This window comes from Talpa europaea (genome assembly GCF_964194135.1).
Source record: "Talpa europaea genome assembly, chromosome: 3".
NCBI lineage: Eukaryota > Metazoa > Chordata > Mammalia > Eulipotyphla > Talpidae > Talpa > Talpa europaea.
In genome coordinates, this window is record NC_140069.1 from 22,875,135 (window position 1) to 22,894,950 (window position 19,816).

At 35.8% G+C, this 19,816-nt stretch overlaps 1 protein-coding gene across 3 annotated transcripts in view; it reads left to right on the forward strand.

Annotated features, from left to right (window-relative positions):
- Positions 1-19,816, forward strand: part of ANGPT1 (angiopoietin 1) — a gene marked incomplete at both ends in the record, with an annotated part of 219,823 nt that overhangs the window by 126,262 nt on the left and 73,745 nt on the right. For all 3 annotated transcript variants that reach the window (XM_084230409.1, XM_084230410.1, XM_084230411.1), the window contains 2 exons: positions 7,823-7,978; positions 16,570-16,691. In XM_084230409.1, coding sequence (XP_084086535.1) covers positions 7,823-7,978; positions 16,570-16,691 — 278 coding nt within the window. The remainder of the gene's footprint in view (positions 1-7,822; positions 7,979-16,569; positions 16,692-19,816) is intronic.

A 19,816-nucleotide genomic window follows, 5' to 3' on the forward strand; every position in this document is an offset into this window, starting at 1 on the left:
AGTAAATCAATAGTAGTATATGGATTAAAATCCAGATAACCTGACTCCTGGCTGAATGTAATTTTTATATGCCATCTATTTTAAAAAAATGTATATGGAAAATTAAGTAGAATATTATATTTTTAAGGTTTCTTGACTCTGACTCTTGGTATAAGAAGGTATGAATTCCCATGAGCTGATAATTCATGGGCAACTGTGACCTATTTGCTATCTGCTAATCACAGCAGAGCATTCCTGTTTAACTACCTACAGAGTATAACAGTATCACCAGGCAGGCCCAGGGATACCTAGGCCTGACTGTCACCATGGTGGTCTCGGGATAACTCGGATAACTCTGCCTGTGATAACATCAGCATGTACGCAAGGTCTCTTAATGTGTGGTCACAATATCCCCTCCTTTGTTTTTCATAAAACTTTGTTCCTCATTCCAATCCCACCTTCTGGACCTTATTCCTCTTACCACCGTGGCATGATCAGTTTTAACCAGTCTGTATGTTTGCATGCTTTCAATATATGACACAAGAACTTCTGCTCAAGTAGCAGAGTCTTGCTTTGCAACCCTATTCCACAACTGTTGTGTCCCTCATAGCATTCCCACTGCAAAGAAGCAACAAAGTTCCTAATGGAACAAGAAGGTAGGTATAAAAGAGAAGTGCCAGGCTAGTAAAATATATTTTGGCCCAGGAAACATCTCATATGTTTATATGAAGAGAGAATGCCTTTGTTGGATCTTGGCCCTTCTGTAGGCACTGTATGTGACTTTTGCAACTTTCAGCACCACATAAATGTCTCTTTTTTCCTTAAATATTTGTTTATGCATACAAAAACTGGGATATAGGTCAGAGGTGTGGGGGGTGAGAGGATTCACCAGAGACAGAGTGGGAAGCAGAATTGGTTGATCTACTGAAATACACTGCTGAAGGGAGACATGGGTGAGACAGAAGAGGTCTGCTGAGAATAGTGGGTTACCTCCCTGGCTGGGGATCAAACTCATGTCTCAGTGGTTGGCAATAGCTTGATAGTACTGAGACTTAACCCCTTGGGCCACCAGGGAGGCCCAAAAAGATCCTAATCAAGGAAAACAATTACAGAATAATTTGTTCACATGAGATTTTCTGGGGTGCCTTGATAACTTCTTCACATGCCCCGGGGGAATGTTGCTACTACTGCTTTGGAAATAATGTGAAAACATCCCTTCACATTTTAATATCTGCAGCTGAGATCTTCACTATGTCAAACAGAGACAAGAATATTTGAGGAAGAAATGTAATCAGAAGTAAACTCCATCAAAGTATCCATCAACCCTATGAAATTACCTATGTGTCTATTTTTCACAAGATTCAACTTTTTGTACTTATAATGACTGGTACCAGGCTTAGTGTATAAGGTATGTTTATCACATATTTTCCAGAACCAATACAAGTATGATAATTTGGTCTTGATTTTTGTCACTGGTGAGATGATGCGTAGAGAGAATAGAATTAGGGGAATACTGAGGCTCAATGACTGAGGAAATGATTGTTCTAATTAGTGCTGGAAAGTAAGGAAAGAGCCAAGAAAACAAAGTCAGGATCCCCAAAACTTATGGAGCATGAATTGGTTTTATAAAAAGGGAGCCTCAAATAAGGATCCATCAGAAATAAATTAAGTAGGAGGATGCAAGGAATAGGGAACAAAATGTGGAGTGGCCAATAGTACCAGCAGCCATTAATGCTGGTTCAGCCTACTGAGGTCTGAGTTTCCCACAGAGTTATCACAACCCAGCATCTGACATTAATTAGCTGTTTCACCTTGCCTTCTATAACCTGTCTGAACCTCAGTCACCATGTCTATAAAACAAGATCCTTGGAGCTCATAATATTTAATGTTTCTTCCAGCATTTATTCTAATGGTTTTCTTTTTTCCATAAATATCAAGTGTTCCTCCAGATACCAAAATGAGCAATGGGATACATAGCATATATATCAGTATAGAAACTACTTTAACTGTCAACTAAATAGACCTATTGTCTAAAAAGACAATTATACTTTTCCATTTGATATAAGAAACAGTATACTGGGGAATCTAATAATAGAAATTCCTGAAAAAAGTACATTTGGCCTCAGCCATATTTTTTATAAAATCATAAACTTAGATATAGCTACATTTTAATATTGTCACTGATTTATGAAACAATGAAATTAGATAAAACCATCAACAGGGCATTTTTTGCATTGTTTTACCTTTTTATTGCTTTCCCATATTTACCGTTTTACTTTATTTCATGGTTGCTTTGCCATAACTGAGTAATACCATATGCACCATCAATTCAATGAGAGTCCATTTAATCTGCAACATATTTTAAGTGAACAATGCCTTTGTCAATTTTTATAGGGCTTAGATGTTATTTTTTTAAGAATTACATGGAGAAATTCTATTCTTTGTGATTTAAGATATGCTCTAGTTTGAGATCCCTTGAAGTGAAATGATAGAGAATGCATTTCACATGCAAGACATGTCATAATCTCACACAGATTTTGATTCATATGATCATGAAGCAGCAGTAATTTTGAGGACCCAAGAAGAGTTATCCCAAAGACCTCTCATAATGGAAATGATAGCATTAATAACTCTTCAAATCATTTGGTAAAAGACATGGACATGTGATTTACAATGAACTATCAATGGCTGATAATCTTGATTCCCTAAATATATTGTTGCCTGTGTAATAATACTAGTTGTCTGACAGTTGACTGTACATTTGTTTTCTCACCTCCTACAGTATTTTACAGGATATTACAGCCATTAATCAATGTGAGCATGAGTAAATTAAAAAATGAAAAATCACTGTCTTTGAACAAGTTTCACTTCATCAGCCTTTGTTTTATGTATTTCCTGCATGGATATTCTGTATTTCCATATTTTTCTGTAACATTGACAGCAATGTTCTTGTGTTCAATGGGTAATTGACTATCCTTTAGAATAGGTCACAACTTCTGTTGTCATCTAGCCTCTTTCATAGACATACTAGCTCTACCACAGACTCGTTGTGTGATGGGAGACCATTTACTTAACTTCCCTAGCACATTTCACTATCTGTAAAATGAGGAAAAATAATGCATTGTCTGGGTTGGTATAAGAAGTCAATGGGCTATATATTTCTAAAATCAGGTTCAATCTACCCTTGGTAGTTTTAATATGCTGTTGTTATTGTTGTTGTTATGCACTTTGTTATATTTTACAATGGCTTGTGAGCAATAGAATGGAAAGACAAAACAACATGCTATGAACTACAGGCTAAAAAACAAACAAACAAAAAAGATGGGAACCAATGAGAGGATTTTTAACAACTCATTGCATTAAAAATGTTAATTTTCCACATACCTGAACCTTGACCCTCTCACCTCCTCTCAAATTAAGTAGAGTAAAAGTAAATTTCATTTCTAAATAATATTGAATTCTCAATAACTGGCTCAAAACAAAAACAGTCAATCAAGTAATCAATCAGACAACTAATTCAATAATAGGGCTGTTTTCACAGCTTTGAGACTAGGAGAACATCAGAAGTAAGATTTGAGTTTTTTCTTTTATATCTATCAAATTGTCTAAGGTCTCTGAGCCTCCATTTCTTAAACAATAAAAGTCAGTGCTTCCCTTGGAGGGTTGGTATAATGATCAGATCAGACAATGTGTACGAAAGCTCTTTGCAAATCATCTTACAAATGTAACATTATGTCTTTGCTTAAAAAACAGCATTTATTGTTGATTAACTCATTGCAAATTGTGTCCTATAGCTTACTATTTTTTTTTGGCCAATGATTTGTAAACTCTGGAGTCCAATACTGGGGAGTGGCAGTATTGTCAAATAACTATGATTCTTGCTTGTGAGTTTCTCACTTTATAACCCATCTGCTCTTGTGGTCAGCAGCTTCTAAGCTTAACATTCATATCTTAGATGTTTATAAAATATTGAGCCTTGAGGTAGCTGCCATATTCTGTAATATATTTTTAAAACCAGTAGGGAATATATGAAGACAATTAAATTTGTTACAAATCTTTCCTGAACCCAGCTGATATGGCACATCAAGACAGATTTCACAGTTATACATATACAGAGGAATGTTTAGAGATAAGATGAAAGTAGTCTCCTTATTAATCACACATTGTATATTTGACTTCTGCCTCCTCCTCAGCCTTTAAATCAGGTACATCTGGTTTTTGCTACTTACGTGTGCCATTACCTTTTGCATTAAAAGACAGTTACTCTTAGAGAAAGCAGCACCATTTGATTAAAAAATAGTTAACTAGAGTTATATTTGTGTTAATCATCATGGAAACCCAAATAAGAATTTTAGTATAGGCTGGAAGCCCATTTTAATTCTGTAACCAGGTCAGCAGAATTGGGAGACTCTTTGATGAATGGTGGCATACAGCAGTCATTTTGCTTTGGTGGTGTTAACTTTTACAATTTAAAAAGAATCACAGTAAACAGAATAGATGATAGATAGGTGATAGATACTGAAAAAGACAAGATTGTTAAACAGCTGAACTTTACTGTAGTCACTCTATGCCAAGGATGTCTTCTGTAGTGGGGACTGAGGCAAATGGTTATTATTATACCCAGAGCAAGTCAAGCTCTTAGAACTTACTCCCACTAATCAACTACATAAGAAATTGATGTATATCAGTTACCAAGTAGATCTGTATTGGAGGTCACTGATAAGTGAAATACATCTTAGGAAAGAAATTTACATAGGAAACCAAATTTGTTCTTGAAATATCCTGGTGATCAGGGAATCTGATATATTAGTATAAATTTGATGGTGTAAATCATGGCTTCTCAAACCTTGTTAATTTACACACAAGGTTTGAAGTGTGAATCAGGATGTGAATTAACACATTAGAGCATCACTTTCTTCATTGAGAAAGTCTCTTAAGATAGACACAGAGGTAGAGGTTCTAGTAGAATTAGTGGTAGATAGAGATAGAAACATAGACATGGATATAGAGATTTAAAAATATGTAGTACCCTCAAGCATACCTTTGAAAATTTTGATTCAGAATTCCTGTGTGTAGTATGCACATCTGTATTTTTTAGACAATCCTCTTGTACTTTGGATTAACACACAATGTTTAAGAGCTATGTAATAAAATGCGTGGAGCAAATAAATAGTGAAAAGTAAACTGAATAGATTAGATGTTAAGAACATGGGTTTTGGCACTGAGAGTTGAGTTCTTGTTTGTTCTTGAGCAAGTTGTTCTGAATTTTCTAAGCCTTAATAATCTTACCTATAAAGTGCCTGTAACAATACCCTACCACATAACATTCTTGTAAGGTTTACATACTATAAATTAGCTCAGTGTCTGCCAGACAGTAGACAATTGATAGATGTCAACTACAAGTGACACATTATCATCTCCATGACAGAGACTTATCTGTCATTCTAATAATATACACATTCATGTACAAACCCAAGTTACCCATATGAGCAAGTAACATACTGCTCCTGTTTGCCTGTCTGAGGTTTCCTTTGCTAAACATCCATCAAATGTTATCAGTCAAGATTCTTTTGTCTGTATAGGTTAAAAGCCTAAGTGAATATGATTGAAAAGAACACATGCAAAAACAAACATAGGCTGCTCAATGGGAGGTTATTAGATCAATAATTTACAGTGTCCGTGGGTGGGGCAGATCATGGTGCTATATGTTTATCTCTATGTATCACCTGGCTATGCGTGTGCCCATCTATCTATCCACCTACCATCTATCTATCCACCTACCATCTGTCTCTCTACTTTTTTATTATGTAATTTTTTCAGTCATTTTCATTCTTAGGCTGACCTTGTTTTGTAATGGTAAAATAGGGCATAAGTAGTGTCAGATTTACTGTTACCAGCTTATTACCATGTAGGAAAATTAAGTTCTTTTGTAAAATAATTGGACAATATTCCAGATCTGAGACTTCATGGTTTTGTTTACCAACATCGTTCCATTTTTAAACAACTCATTCTAAGTAACAGCACAGTGTTCTGACTTGCCGGCTCAAACATGTCCCTACTCCTGAAACTAGAGTGGCAGAACTCCACCTAAAACATTGTTCTGAAGGGGGATGAGATAATTTCCCAAAAGAAAATTAAGGGATGTTATTAGAAAGGGGGAACATGTAATACAGAATCTGAAACAATAGATGTCTGATACTCTGACCTACCCGCCTTTGCCCTGTCCCACTATTGCTCAAATATGCCCCCATTCAATTGCAATGAAGCCAAGATTCAGCCTAGAGATCATGCATTTTGTTAAGATAATTCCCATATATTTACTATAATCTATTTTGTATCTGTTTTATAATACAATTTTGTAGGTTGATTTGTCCCTATTTTTAATATGGAAGTAAAGGATGAAGAGGGAGGGTTACTTAATATTGACAAAGAATAAGTTCAGCATTTATTAATAAAAGCATGAGTTTGATTCTAAGCTTTCATGTGCTTTAGCTTGGGGAAAATGCACATTTGATAAATAGAAATAAGCAAGAGATGGTGTTAGTAAGTGAACTGCCAAAGTTCCACAAAGGGGAATATAGTTTTAGACTATATTTATTACATGATAATAATGTAACTATGGATTATAAAATAGTGGATGTATTTGGTTCACTAAATCAGTAAAAATCACGTAGCTGTTAATGATTTGGAACCCAGCTTGCAAAGCACGACTTGGCAGAACTATCAAGTGGTTAAGAGTGTTGGTATGAAAGTTAAGGACTTCAGCACTCAAATCCAAGTCTGGCTGTTTTTGTGGTGTGTGGCCTTGGACCTGATTTCTCTGGGATGCAATTTCCCCATATGTGTAATTGGGTAATAAAATGTCACCCTGCAGTGGAGGGGGAGAGTTAAGTGCACTGCCAGGGAGGTGCAAACTCCTTCTGTATTTTCAAGCAGTGCATGTTCTCAGCTTTACGCTCCCCGGTGCCTAACAGGCCTCCTTGTAGTCAGTCACTTAATAATTCCTCATGGCCCCTATAGACCATTTGTTTCACAACCACAGTATTTTCTAAGATGGCATTATAAAGGACTAAATATTGCCCAAGGTGAGTAGGGCAAATTACATTTTATGGACTGTACTTTCAGAGCCTATTTTTGAGTTTGCGGGGGAACACAGAGGAGTTACAGCTAGTTCTCAGGCTCTGCAATTCACTTCAGGCACTGTTTCCTCTATTTTCATATTCCCTTAAAGGCTTGTGTTTTGGCTATCTACCTCTTTCCTCTTCTTGTCCCATTCCCATACACCAGCATGGTCTTTGATTCATCATTTCTGAAATTGAGCAGGAGTCAATTTTCTCAGAGATGAGTGATCAGTATCTTTGGTGTAGTAAACACCAGAAAACAAAGATTTAGCTTTAAATTATGGGACTACCTCTGCAGTATTCTTGCTGGGTGACCTTGGGCTCATCATTGATCTCTGCTTCCTTTTCTTCTGCTATAAATAAAAAGAACAATGAAGCCATCTGTGCTTAACTCACATCTTTGCTGTGAGGGCTAAATGAGAGGATGTTATATACAAGGAAACACTATCAAACTGCAAACTTTCATTGTGATTTTGATTATATACATATTATACATAGCAGTATATTAGGTGTAAATATATACATAGCAGTATATTAGGAGTTTGTTAGTAACCGATTTCTGTGTGCTCTGCTTCCATTTCCCTGGCTGCCAGAGATGCAGAGGATCCCTGCCAGATGGCTGATTTGTCAGCTGCGTCTTGTTTTGTCATTGTAAATATTCCATGATCCAACTGAGAGGCTTTGCTTATAATGTAGTATGGTTTGTACTTTATCTTTTACAGATTGAGAATTACATTGTGGAAAATATGAAGTCGGAGATGGCCCAAATACAGCAGAATGCAGTTCAGAACCACACGGCCACCATGCTGGAGATAGGAACCAGCCTCCTCTCTCAGACTGCGGAGCAGACCAGAAAGCTGACAGATGTTGAGACCCAGGTACACTCTGGGCTAATGTCAAGCAACTCTTAACTAGGATTTTTTTTTTCTCTTAGCATATTCCATAAACACAGAGTGCATTTCGGCACTGGGGATTGGAGAAACATACATTTTTGTTTATTCGTAATAACAACAATGACTGTCTGACATGCTATGCATGTTTCTTTTGATTTAATGAGCATTAGTATATTTACCCTTGTATGTATTTGCAACAGCAGTACTGGCAAAGGACTTAATCAGCATCTACATTCCAATAAACATTGCAGCTACCAACTGTGATATGATATGTGTCAAACAAGATAACTGCTTGGGTCAAATTGGTGCCTTTGATATGAATTTTTGACCTGTCCTGGTTTGTCTCTGGCAATATTATAACCATAGTGGCCCAAGCAGTGGCTTTGTATATTCAGTGACCCCAAGTGAATGGTGTTTTCCCATTCACTGCACTATTTATAGATGTGTAGAATTTTTTTTGAAAATTCAGACTGATTTTATACTAAGATAATTAAAACTGTGTGTGTGTGTGTTTGTATTCCTCTACCATGGACAATGTCATGCTTAATATATAATCCTGTCTATTTATGCACAAATCAGTTTTTAAAAAAGTCATTTAATCATCACTATTATAAATCTGCCAGAAGATGATCTCTTCGTAACTTTTAACCATGGAAATGGTTGTTCCAATTACCATTTTGAAACTATGGTGATGATTCCATATCAATGTAGCTGATTTCTGGAATCAAAGCTGGAATATATTGTGAAAAGATCAACCCACTGGGGAAAGTTTTTAAGTAGAGAAAACTTGGAAATAAAGCAAGGACATTATTTGATTGGCTATAGTTCAAGAGATTTCCTTATTTGCAAAAGCCTAGCTGGCTGTTTGTGATTGGTTGTTCTTATGTTTTAATTTCTTGGATTTGAGCTCATAGTCTATGGCTTATTTATTTATTTATTTATTTATTTATTGATATGTAAGCTACCAAGGCATTGGAATGATCCCAATGACCTACTTGTTTAATTATTTTAACAGTATAAATTAAAAAGTAGGGTGCAGCCCTTTTTTCTATTTTATTTCATTTGTGTTAATCACATCACAGATCGTATATCAATATTTAAAAACAACCGTGATAATTTATATGGAAAGAGCATTTTATATAACACAAACCTTTTTCCTATGTATAAATGATTCTTATGAAAACCATTTAGAGCAGACAAGAGGTCAGAAAGTTTGAGTGATTTTCTCACATTGACACAGATAATAGTTGAATCCAGGACTCATAGTGAAGCATACGCATTTCTTTCCATCTCTCTCCGCCTTGATTAACACTACTAATAATACATAGCTAATCAAATAAGAACTTAAATGTCAACTGCATGGAGCAAAGATTCACATAGGCTTTGGAAAATAGTTTTTGACATACAGCCATCAGATAACCATGGAGAATGGGGAAGAGGAAATTACACATTTTAACTAAAAATTAAAGCCTTTTTGTAATCATTTATTATCACACTAAGCAAGATTGGTGATTTATGAACATTGACTTCCTACAGTATAAATAATGTGTGTTTTCTCTTATTTTTTAAAAATGGAATACTTACTATCTCCCGTAAAACATTCTCATGTATTCAAAAACAAATATATAATATTATCCTACTTGAGTGAACATTTGAAATTTTTATGCATTTCTACTATATACTACTATGTGTATAGTACAATAAGTTTTATGACATAATGCCAGGGTTTTGTTTATTTTTTCCATCCCTAAAACCTCTTGAGTTGTTTTTGTTCTCTTTCCACCTAGGAATTGGAGTTGTGGGAAAAAAAAAAAAATTCCCATTGCTAGCATGCTAATCTCCAAAGTATCACGATGCATGTTATGTGCGATTTTAAGATATAATAACTTGTTCTGCATGCTTAAGGCCAAAGGATATGTGCATTATGGAAAATAGTACAGAAAATTCATGGGAAAAAAAAAAAAACAACTACTCCCTATGTGGAACAGCTAAAACTAGTCATTAATGACTGACAAAGTTTTTTGGATGCAGTAAGCACACTTTTAAAATAGCTAAAACATAAAAACTCCAAAAAATCACAAATTTATCAGAACTCCCTAAGAGAGGGAGGTACAGAAGGAAGACTGTCTCAGGCAAATAATTATGTCCTACTTACAATGTGAAGACTGTAGGCTCTTTTCCTCTTCATAGTACTACCTTCCAATTATCTGTGCTTTTTGTTATTTTTATACTCCAGATCATTTTCACTTGAATGTACATCCATGTACACACTTGGACCATTTCAACAGGATGTGATCTTTTGAGACTTAACCATTCAGGTTCATACAAATCCTTGATAGGGACACATTTACAAAATAAATCTTGAATCTCTCCAGCATGTCTGCATAAACTAGTAGAATCTTTAGTGCTGTCCAGATAGCTCCTGGGATGTTGCTCCCATATTCTTTGTATTTGCTTCATATTTGTGCTTTCTGCCGGTGGTGGTGGTACCAAAATTATCACCATTTTACCATGAGCTTTCACATCCTCTCACAAAATCTAGGGTCTATTCTGTTCTTGTTGCTTACTGGCTGTGTAACTCTAGGAAACTTCCTTAGACATTGAGACTAAGTTTTCTCCAATTTCCAATCATTTGTATAGAAAGTGTGATATTAGAAAATTTAATCTTATTCATAAAGATATATATTTAAGTACCTCCTTGATATAAGATATATATCTATAAAGAATATAACAATAAATAAAGCAGTCTTTATCCTCAGTGAGCTTAATTGAGTCAATGTGACAAAGTTTTCTAAACCATTTCTTTCTTAAATTTCAATCAAATGAATTAGTTATGGACCTTTCCTTACAGCCACAAAAATTCACATTTCCATTCTCCTACTGTGGGAGGTGTAATTGTAATTTACCAATAGTCCCAGCTGCTGTACTCTGAAATCCATCACCGTGTTAGTGCAAAAGCCACAATTCCCAGGGACTACTTCTAGCCAATGACTCAGTGTGGTAGTGATACTTAAGCCTGCTCCTGGGAGTTCTAGGACTTCGCTGACACATGGCTTTGGCTAAGAGCTCACCATCAACCTTGTTGAACTTTCTCACAACAGCCCTGCTAAGTAAGCTAAGACCTTACTTAATCTTCCTTTCTTCCCACTCTTCTTCACTGTGGTTATACTTGCATCCCAGCGGAAGACATTCCTAGTGTCCGATGGCTTCTTCCCAAAATTCCCTCACAGGCATTTCTCCTAATAAATTTCTTGCATGTCCTTTTCTTATCATTCCTTCTCAGAGGTCACAAACATCACACCTGTTATATGAACTGCAGTCATACAGTTACTAAGTTAAGATAGTTCAGGAACAGGTTAATCAATGAAAAGAAATAGATTTGAAACAACAGCTCTCAATGTTGAGAATCTGGATCTCTTTAACTTAGTGAGAGAATAGTTGAGTAAACATTTAACCTTGGCTGTATTGAAATGGCAGTGGAATAAATTTACTAATGGATCACTCCAGGGAAATTCCCAGGTAAATAATTTTCTCATTAGGTCTGGAACAAGTGTTTGATGTTCTGTTAGGAGAGGCCTTAGTGAACTGTGACCCACAGGTCACAGTCAAAATCATCCTGCTATCTCTTTTTGTAATTAAAGTTTTAATGACTACAGGCACATCATTCACTTATATATGGTGTATGACTGCTTTCTCCATGCAATGGCAGAGTTGAATTGATCCAGAAATGATGTGGCCCATGAAACCAAAGATGTTTACTCTCTGGCTCTTTACAGAAAAAGCTGACCAACTCCTGCATTGGGAATAGATTAGAGAGAAAGGATTTTGTCTGTCTTATTCATTCCTCTATCCTTAGGATTTAGAACAGTATTTGGTACACAGTAGACTTTCAAAAATACTTATCAAATGATTAATATTAGTGTCTTATTTTTTGTAGATTTCATCCCAATGCTCCCGAGTCCAAGAACAATGTCCTAGTGGTTGTGTGCTGATGGTAATATATACCCACAAATAGCTGATGGATCAGAATAGTACTTTGAACAGCTGTCAAAGACACAAAGTGACTTTGTTTAGTACAGAGATGTTCTGAATAAGAACATAGGTTGTATCTATTTTCTCTGCTTTGAGGAGCATGAGAGATTTCCCTACCTTCTAGTCTGTAGTGCTAATTTAGTGTTGGGGAAGAGAGAAAAATTGAATGTCATCAATTGCAGCAAACAGAAGATCTCATGGTGATTTGAAAAAAAAAAATTTTGATAGACTGAGGGAAGGTAGCTTTCTGCAGTTATATGAGCTTAGGGAAAGAACTCAGACTCTGGAGACCATTACCTGTTTCCATTCTGATTCTACAATGAGTGTGTGTAAGCTGTGTTGGGCAAGTTACCTTCTATCTGCAATTTCTATAATATAAGTGTTATCTCTATAAAACTCCAAAAATTAGACTGATTGTAAATTTATTATAATGGTATTATAAAATATCACATGTTATAAATGCATATCATAGTATAAATGTTATTTTTAAATAATACATGTTTATAATATAATAAAAACCAAAAAATTATATAACAAGTAGTATTAATTACCACTTGTTTTATTAACATGGATAGGTTATATATATATTTTATATATATATATATTTTTTGTCTAAGGTAATCTAATTAACACTTCTAAATTTATTTAATTATTCTACAAAAATTATAGGCATATTATTTTTCAAGGCTTAGTAGTTACTTTTAATTTGGAACAGTCCTGTGCTAAATTATTTCCTTAATTTTGCAAATTGCTGATTTTCTCCTTCTCATTTCTTGTATGTGTATCACTTTTTTTTTTCCTGTAAAAATCTAGCTACCAGAGCATCAACTCTTGTGTTATAGTTGACATTTGAAAATCCATAATTAAATTTAAAAGAAACATGAACTTACAGACAAGACTGATTTCAAAGTTAATATCCATAGAAAGGGTTTCCTTTGTGGACCTTGTGTTCTGTGTCTATCTCTAACTTTGTTTTAGTATTACTGTTAAGGAAGATCAGGGGTACCATTAAAATTATTTAAGGGGAACTAGCTGAAATTCTTTAACTCACTGTCTTTGAGAAACTGCTATTTATTTTTTAATTTTTTGAATTAAAAAAAACCTAAAATTTCACAGTTCACAAATTCTCAAACTCAAGTCTTATGTCTGCCTTACTTTATAGTGTATCCTGGAAATTTTAAGCTTTGAAATTGTTCTTGGGGACTTGTTTCACATGCTCTTCACTCTCCTTTTTTCTTTTTATATACTTTTCTTTCTTTCAAGAGATGTGCTTTTGGAATGTGTTTAGTCTAAAGAAGGAAATGCCTTTTGTCATTTTAATGGAACACTTAGATTATTGCTAAGCAGCAAGTTCCACATAGACACATGACAAGAAAGTGGTTCAATTTATCATAGTTTCCTGTGTATTTCTCTCGTTGCCCACTTTTGAACTTCAAGCCTATTTTAATACATCAGCGGAGAGAGTTGAAATAAAGCAGCAACTGGGTCAAGGTGATGGGGAAAGATGAGATGGATTGGTATTTGTGCACAAAACTGGCCTGAGATGACCTACTCTCAGCCTGCAGTTCTGAATTTTGCTCCTTTCCATCTCCCATATTTAGATGCTGCTTTTGAGTAGGGCTGTTCCATTTGAACACAGCACAGTCTTCAGATGGGCCTATTATCATCTCACTGACCATTACTCACTGTTCATTGTTTAGTGTCTTGGCCAAACATCTGGTTCTCAGTGTCCCCCTTTGTTTGGCCCCTTCTGGGCCTTAAAGGCTGGGAGGACTACAGGGAAAGCAGTCCTGCTGCTGTAGAGTTGACATCCATGGGCTAGGATGATAATAAATGATTGAGGATTCAGGATCATTTCCAATAGTGATGATTACATAATGAAAATAAGGTGACATGATGGAGGATGGTGGGGAATTATTTTACAGAAAGTGGCTAGAGAACATCTTTGAGCAAGACTTTAATGATGAAAAGAAATCAACTACGTATTTGGCATTTCAGGTATTCAAATATATGTATTTCAGGCAGAGAAAATTGCAGGTGCAAAAACCTTGAGATGGAAATGAATTTGGCATGTTGAAATAGAATGAAAGCAAATTAGGTTGATTCATAACTTCTTTTTTTTCTAAGATTGATTTATTTATTTATACAAGCACTGGGTACAGTCAGAAGTGTGGGAGGGTGAGAGAATTCACCAGAGCCAGAGCGGGGAACAGAACAGGCAGACCGACAAAATGCACTGCTGAGGGGAGCAGTGGGCGCAGCAGGAGAGGTCTGCGTGCCATGTGGGACCCTCGCCGTCGGCTGGAGATTGAACCGGCGCTGCAGAGGCTGCGGGCAGCTTCACAGCCCAGCGCTCAACCGCTGCGCCACCAGGGAGTCCCTGATTCATAACTTCTAAAACACAAACAACACTGTAAGCTAATGTTACCTCTGTTAAAAAAAAGATAAACTTTTATAAAATATAAATAATTAAGCAAGAGGGAGAAGTAAGCAGGACCTTGTAGGCTAGGCTAAGAATTTCATTATTTATTAATTGCAGAGTGAAGCCATTAATATATTTAACATGGGAGATAACATAATCTGATTTATGTTTTTGGAAAGATTGCTCTGGTTTATATGTAGTAATTGGACTAGAGGTAGGATAAATTAAAGAAAATTTAGAAGCTATTATAGTCTCCAGAATTAGATCTGGGCAGCTTTATGTTTAATTTTAGATTATTCCATATCACCAAAATATACTAATATTTCATTCCCTATTTTGTTATTTAGTAAATTTTCATTCTAGTTAAACAAACTTCCCGGGATAAAAGTATGGTTAATAATTGAAAGTTATATCTTGTGTGTCCCCAGTCTTTGCATTCTCTACCAGTTTTTCCTTTGGGCTGCTTCTAACTCTACCTTCAAATCCAAGATTATCTTACAAAGAACAAAAAATATTTATTAAAACTTTAAAGCACTGCACAAATGTAGTATTTTCTCAGTAGTCATAACTTTAACCTGGCTTTCAGATGCATGTTCATGTCAAAAGTGTAAATGAATTATAACAATTTAAAACTGTTAAAACACACACAACTGCCCCATTTCACCATATTCTACCCCCTAATCCCTGATGGGACTGGAACTAAGATAAAGAAAGTGATTTTTTTGACATTGATCTTTAATTTTTAAATGTTGCATTAAAATACTAAAATACTAATTATTTTGATTGCTGAGTTTTGTGGCAACCTCTTAACATTTTCAACTGAGGCAATTGTACCTCTCATTTCACTCTAGTCTCTGTTTTACTTTCCTGTAAACCCGCCTCTCCTGTAGTCTCCCCTAGTCCAAGCCCAGCCCTGGGCCTGTCAGTATAATTTGAAATGGTTTTCTATGAACTTCTGATATCATTGCAGGTTATAGAAAAGGAAGAAAGCTCAGAGAGTGTCATTTTCAGAGGAAGGCCCTTTTTGATACTAACCTTCCAGATCCTGACCAGCAACATAAATGATTGTGAGTCCAGATGAGTGAAGCATTTACAGTTTCTAGAAGACGCAGTTTAGTGCAGTTGAAAAGAGAGCTACAATCTGTCTTTGGTGCATTGTGGGTTCTTGGTTGAGTCATCTCCTCATATTAAGACACAACATGACTTAAATCTTCCTCTTCTTAGTTTTCTGTGAAGGGCATTTGGATCAGAGTCACACTGTCTGGGTTCGAAACTCAGCTCTTCCCTTGGTTCTTGTGTGGATTTGGGCCTCCCTCTGAACAAGTTTCCTCATTTGTAAAACAATGATGATAATTCCTCTTTCAGCAGGTACCATGGCATTACCCAGTAGAAGAATTCTTTAACTGTGTTAATCATGCATCTGTCTAAACTATGTCAAGAATTGTTTGAATGTTTTAATTGGTTTTTGTAAGGTGATAGATTGAGTTAGGCCTATTTTATATGCCCATCAGTTATTATTAATTATACACAGTATCTAAGACCTTGCACTAATATTCATCTTATACTTGTTAATATTGGAAATTATATACATAGCTATCTATATGTACATAGCAGTTTGCATAATAGACTATCCTGGGGATTCTGAACACAGCAATTGAAATATGAAAATGGATTTTACAATTCAGTTTTTTCATTCAATCACAACCTCAGTCTCAAACTCATATGAAGTTTAAGAAATAGGTAAAGCATTAATTAGTAGGTGTCGAGGGCCTCCCTGGAGGCTCAACGCTTGAGCACTGGGTTGCGAAGCTGCCCACAGCCTCTGCGGTGCCGGTTCGATCCCCGGCTGCTCCCCGGCCACCGGAGGAGGGTCCCACATGGCGCGCAGACCTCTCCTGCCACCCGCTGCTCCCCTCAGCAGAGTACTTCGTCAGTCTGCCTGTTCTGCTCCCCGCTCTTGCTCTGGTGAATTCTCTCACCCTCCCGCACTTCTGACTGTACCCAGTACTTGTATAAATAAAAATAAATAAATCTTTAAAAAAAATTTGATGAATTATTTGGGGAAAAATTATTTTCTACTCTTTGTGACTAAGCTTGAAATGCTTTCATCTTTTATCTTAAGGTACTAAATCAGACTTCTCGACTTGAAATACAACTGCTGGAGAATTCATTATCAACGTACAAGCTGGAGAAGCAACTTCTTCAACAGACAAATGAAATCCTGAAGATTCATGAGAAAAACAGGTGAGGTTTGTATCCAAAAATATTTATGTATGTACTTATTTATATCCCTACCTCACTTCCAATTCTTTTTAAAAAATGAAATTATTTTAAAAATATGGAGTCAATTAGTTTTTACTATAAAATGAAAGAACTTACAAAGAATATAGCAAGTGTGTAAAAAAAGATTAATAATGTGGCTTACACTCTTAAATGTTTGGTTTTCAAAACTGAAACACTAATTTTTACTTAATGTCCTATTGTTCAAATCCCACCATATCCACAAAATTATTTGATTTTCTGACTAAATTCAATGACAAAAAATAATTGATTTTTCAGAAGAAAAAAAATACATAGCAATGGAAAATAGAGCCTTTGAAACCCTATAATCCGAATTACTCTACCTGCCTTACATGTGTACAAACAAGATTCAGAGTTCTTGCACTAGAGAATACACAATTTACCGTTTTCACCAGAAAACTATTTGTAAGGTTGATTCAAGTGTTGGTTTTTTTCCTCATTTGAATTTGTTTATTCTGAGCATAATAAATGTCTTTCATCAACTTTATACATGTATTTTATAAAATATAAATCATCCATATTATGTGAAATGGGACTTAGAGAGCCCGAGATCCAGGGTGGCGTGTAGACTGTATTATCTTGAAGTCATTAGCGTTCATAATGGACCAGTCTATGCACTGACCTGTGTTGGACAAGTATATTGCCTGTTGACTGCATTTTGTTTTTATATTTCAATGACTTACAGAAATTACAGTTTTTGTGTATTATGTTGAGTTAAAGACTGTTCATTGCTTGAAATTAGTGTCAGTGGAATGAGGGTTTCCACCTTACTTCACCCAGGTAGGCACCTAAGTCGATGGTTCCTTCTCTTACTTTGCAGATGAGGGAAAGACTCAGTAGAAGTGAGCAATCTGCCCAAAGTCACACAGCTTGTTAGTAACTGGGATTTAACCCAGGTTTCTTCATGCCTAATCCTGCCCTGCCTGCTCCAACCGGTGGTCTGTTGATACTATCTGCAACTTAGAAGGATTCCCCAGTCCCCAGTAAAAATAGACTTTAATGACAACAATTATAATTAAACTTTCAGTAAGCAAGATAAACCTCGCTATTGACTTAGAGTCTGAAAGGCGTCACTCATGCCCTCTGACTTGCATTTCTGAGTTTTACATTTATTTATCTTTATACTATGTTGTGGGCTAAACTGTGTAACTATAAATAAACTAGACAGAACTTGACCCTGAGCTGGTTGTATGATGAAATGTTCTGAAATTGAAATACTTTTGAAAAGTACCATTTATCCTACTGCCATTTTATATACACATAACAGCTATACTTCAACTGTCCTTTGATTTAGGAAACCACCATGCTTTGTCCAGGAATTAATACATAAAGTAATGATAATTTTACTTTATTCAGAGGTTATTTACCTTATTCATAGAACATAGGAATATTTACATATTCATAGATTATTAATAATATGCATTTAACATAGAGAAAGGAGTTTTTCTATGCTTCTATTTCTAAGTACCAGAATGCCATCATAAAGACAGAGCTGCATATTTGTATTTATAGACTTATTTTCACAAAAAAGTTGCATCATGCTGTGTAGTTTTATAGCCTGTTTTCTTTGAACATAAGTGTCTTTTCTAATTGATAACTGTATCTTTATCACCATTCTCTTTAATGTTTTATGTATTTTTATATAATTTTTCATTTTTTTAAAGATTTATTTATTTATGCATACAAGAACTGGGGTACAGGCCAGAGGCGTGGGAGAGTGAGAGAATCCCCAGAGACAGAGCGGGGAGCAGAACAGGCAGAAGGACCGAAATACACTGCTGAGGGGAGCAGCGGGCGAGACAGGAGAGGTGTGCCATGCCACGTGGGAATAACCCTGGCTCCCCAGGAATACAGCCAGCTGCAGACAGCCTCACAGCACTGTGCTCAACCAGCTGTGCCAGCGGGGAGGCCCAATTTTTCATTTTTGCACAATGTGTGCTTTTTCATCTTGGTTATAGTCCCCATACAATTCCCACCCCGCCCCTTATTTTGACCATAATCCCTCCTACCCCCACCCCCACCATAGTGTGTCTGGCTTATAGTTGCTTGTTGATTTTGATTTTTACATTATTATAATTAGTCTTTCTCCTGGTCCGTTTTTAGGTTTTCTAAATTCCTGCTATGAGTGAGACCATGTGGTATTTTTCTTTTTCTTTCTGGCTTATTCACTGAGCATGATCCCTTCCAGCTCCATCCATGTTGCTACAAATTGCATGAGTTTATCTTTTTTGATGGTTGAATAGTATTCCATTGTGTATATATGCCACATCTCTTGATCCAATCATCTATTTTTGGGCATTTAGGTTGTTTCCATAGCTTAGCTAGCTTAGCTATTGTAAATCATGCTGCTATAAATAAAGGGGTGCAGGTGCCCTTTTGAATTAATGATTCTGTGTCCTTTGGGTGAATACTTTGGAGTGGAATTGCTGGTCACCATTCTTAATAGCTGCATGGTCTGTCATTTTATAGGTGTAACTTAGGGTGGTTTCAATTCATTTCTCACTCAATATGTTACCACATATGATTTATTGTCTATGAAGTTTTCATTGTGAATTTACATAATTCAGTTCTTCCTCTGCTGATCCATGTATTACCTCTTTGTCTACATCTGACACTGGCTGTCAGGATACCACAAAAGAAAGCACAAACCAAAAACTGGGAGGCCTGAAAGGGCTCATCCTTCACTACAAAGAGAAGTGCTGTCTTTGAGTATTTCTTATATTCAAATTTCTCCATCTCTCTACTTTTTCTCTTTTTCTTCCTCCTTCTCATATTCATTGTTTCTTTGTTTATTTCTCTCTTCCTTCTATCTTAATTCCAGACCACGTTGTACTTTTTTGTTTGACCGTCCACCATGATTCTTGATATAACACCTGCCATTATTTCCTACTGTGAAATTTCACCATGAAATGTTATTATTTTTTTTAAAGTGAAATGCTTAATAGTTAATCTCTCTGTTGCAACATGAAGCTGAGTAAGGTTTTTGCTGTCAAGACGATTACCTGTGAACTGCAGGTCAAGAAGGGGCTTCTGTGTGTGCCACAAGCTCTCTGGAGAATTTGACTCCT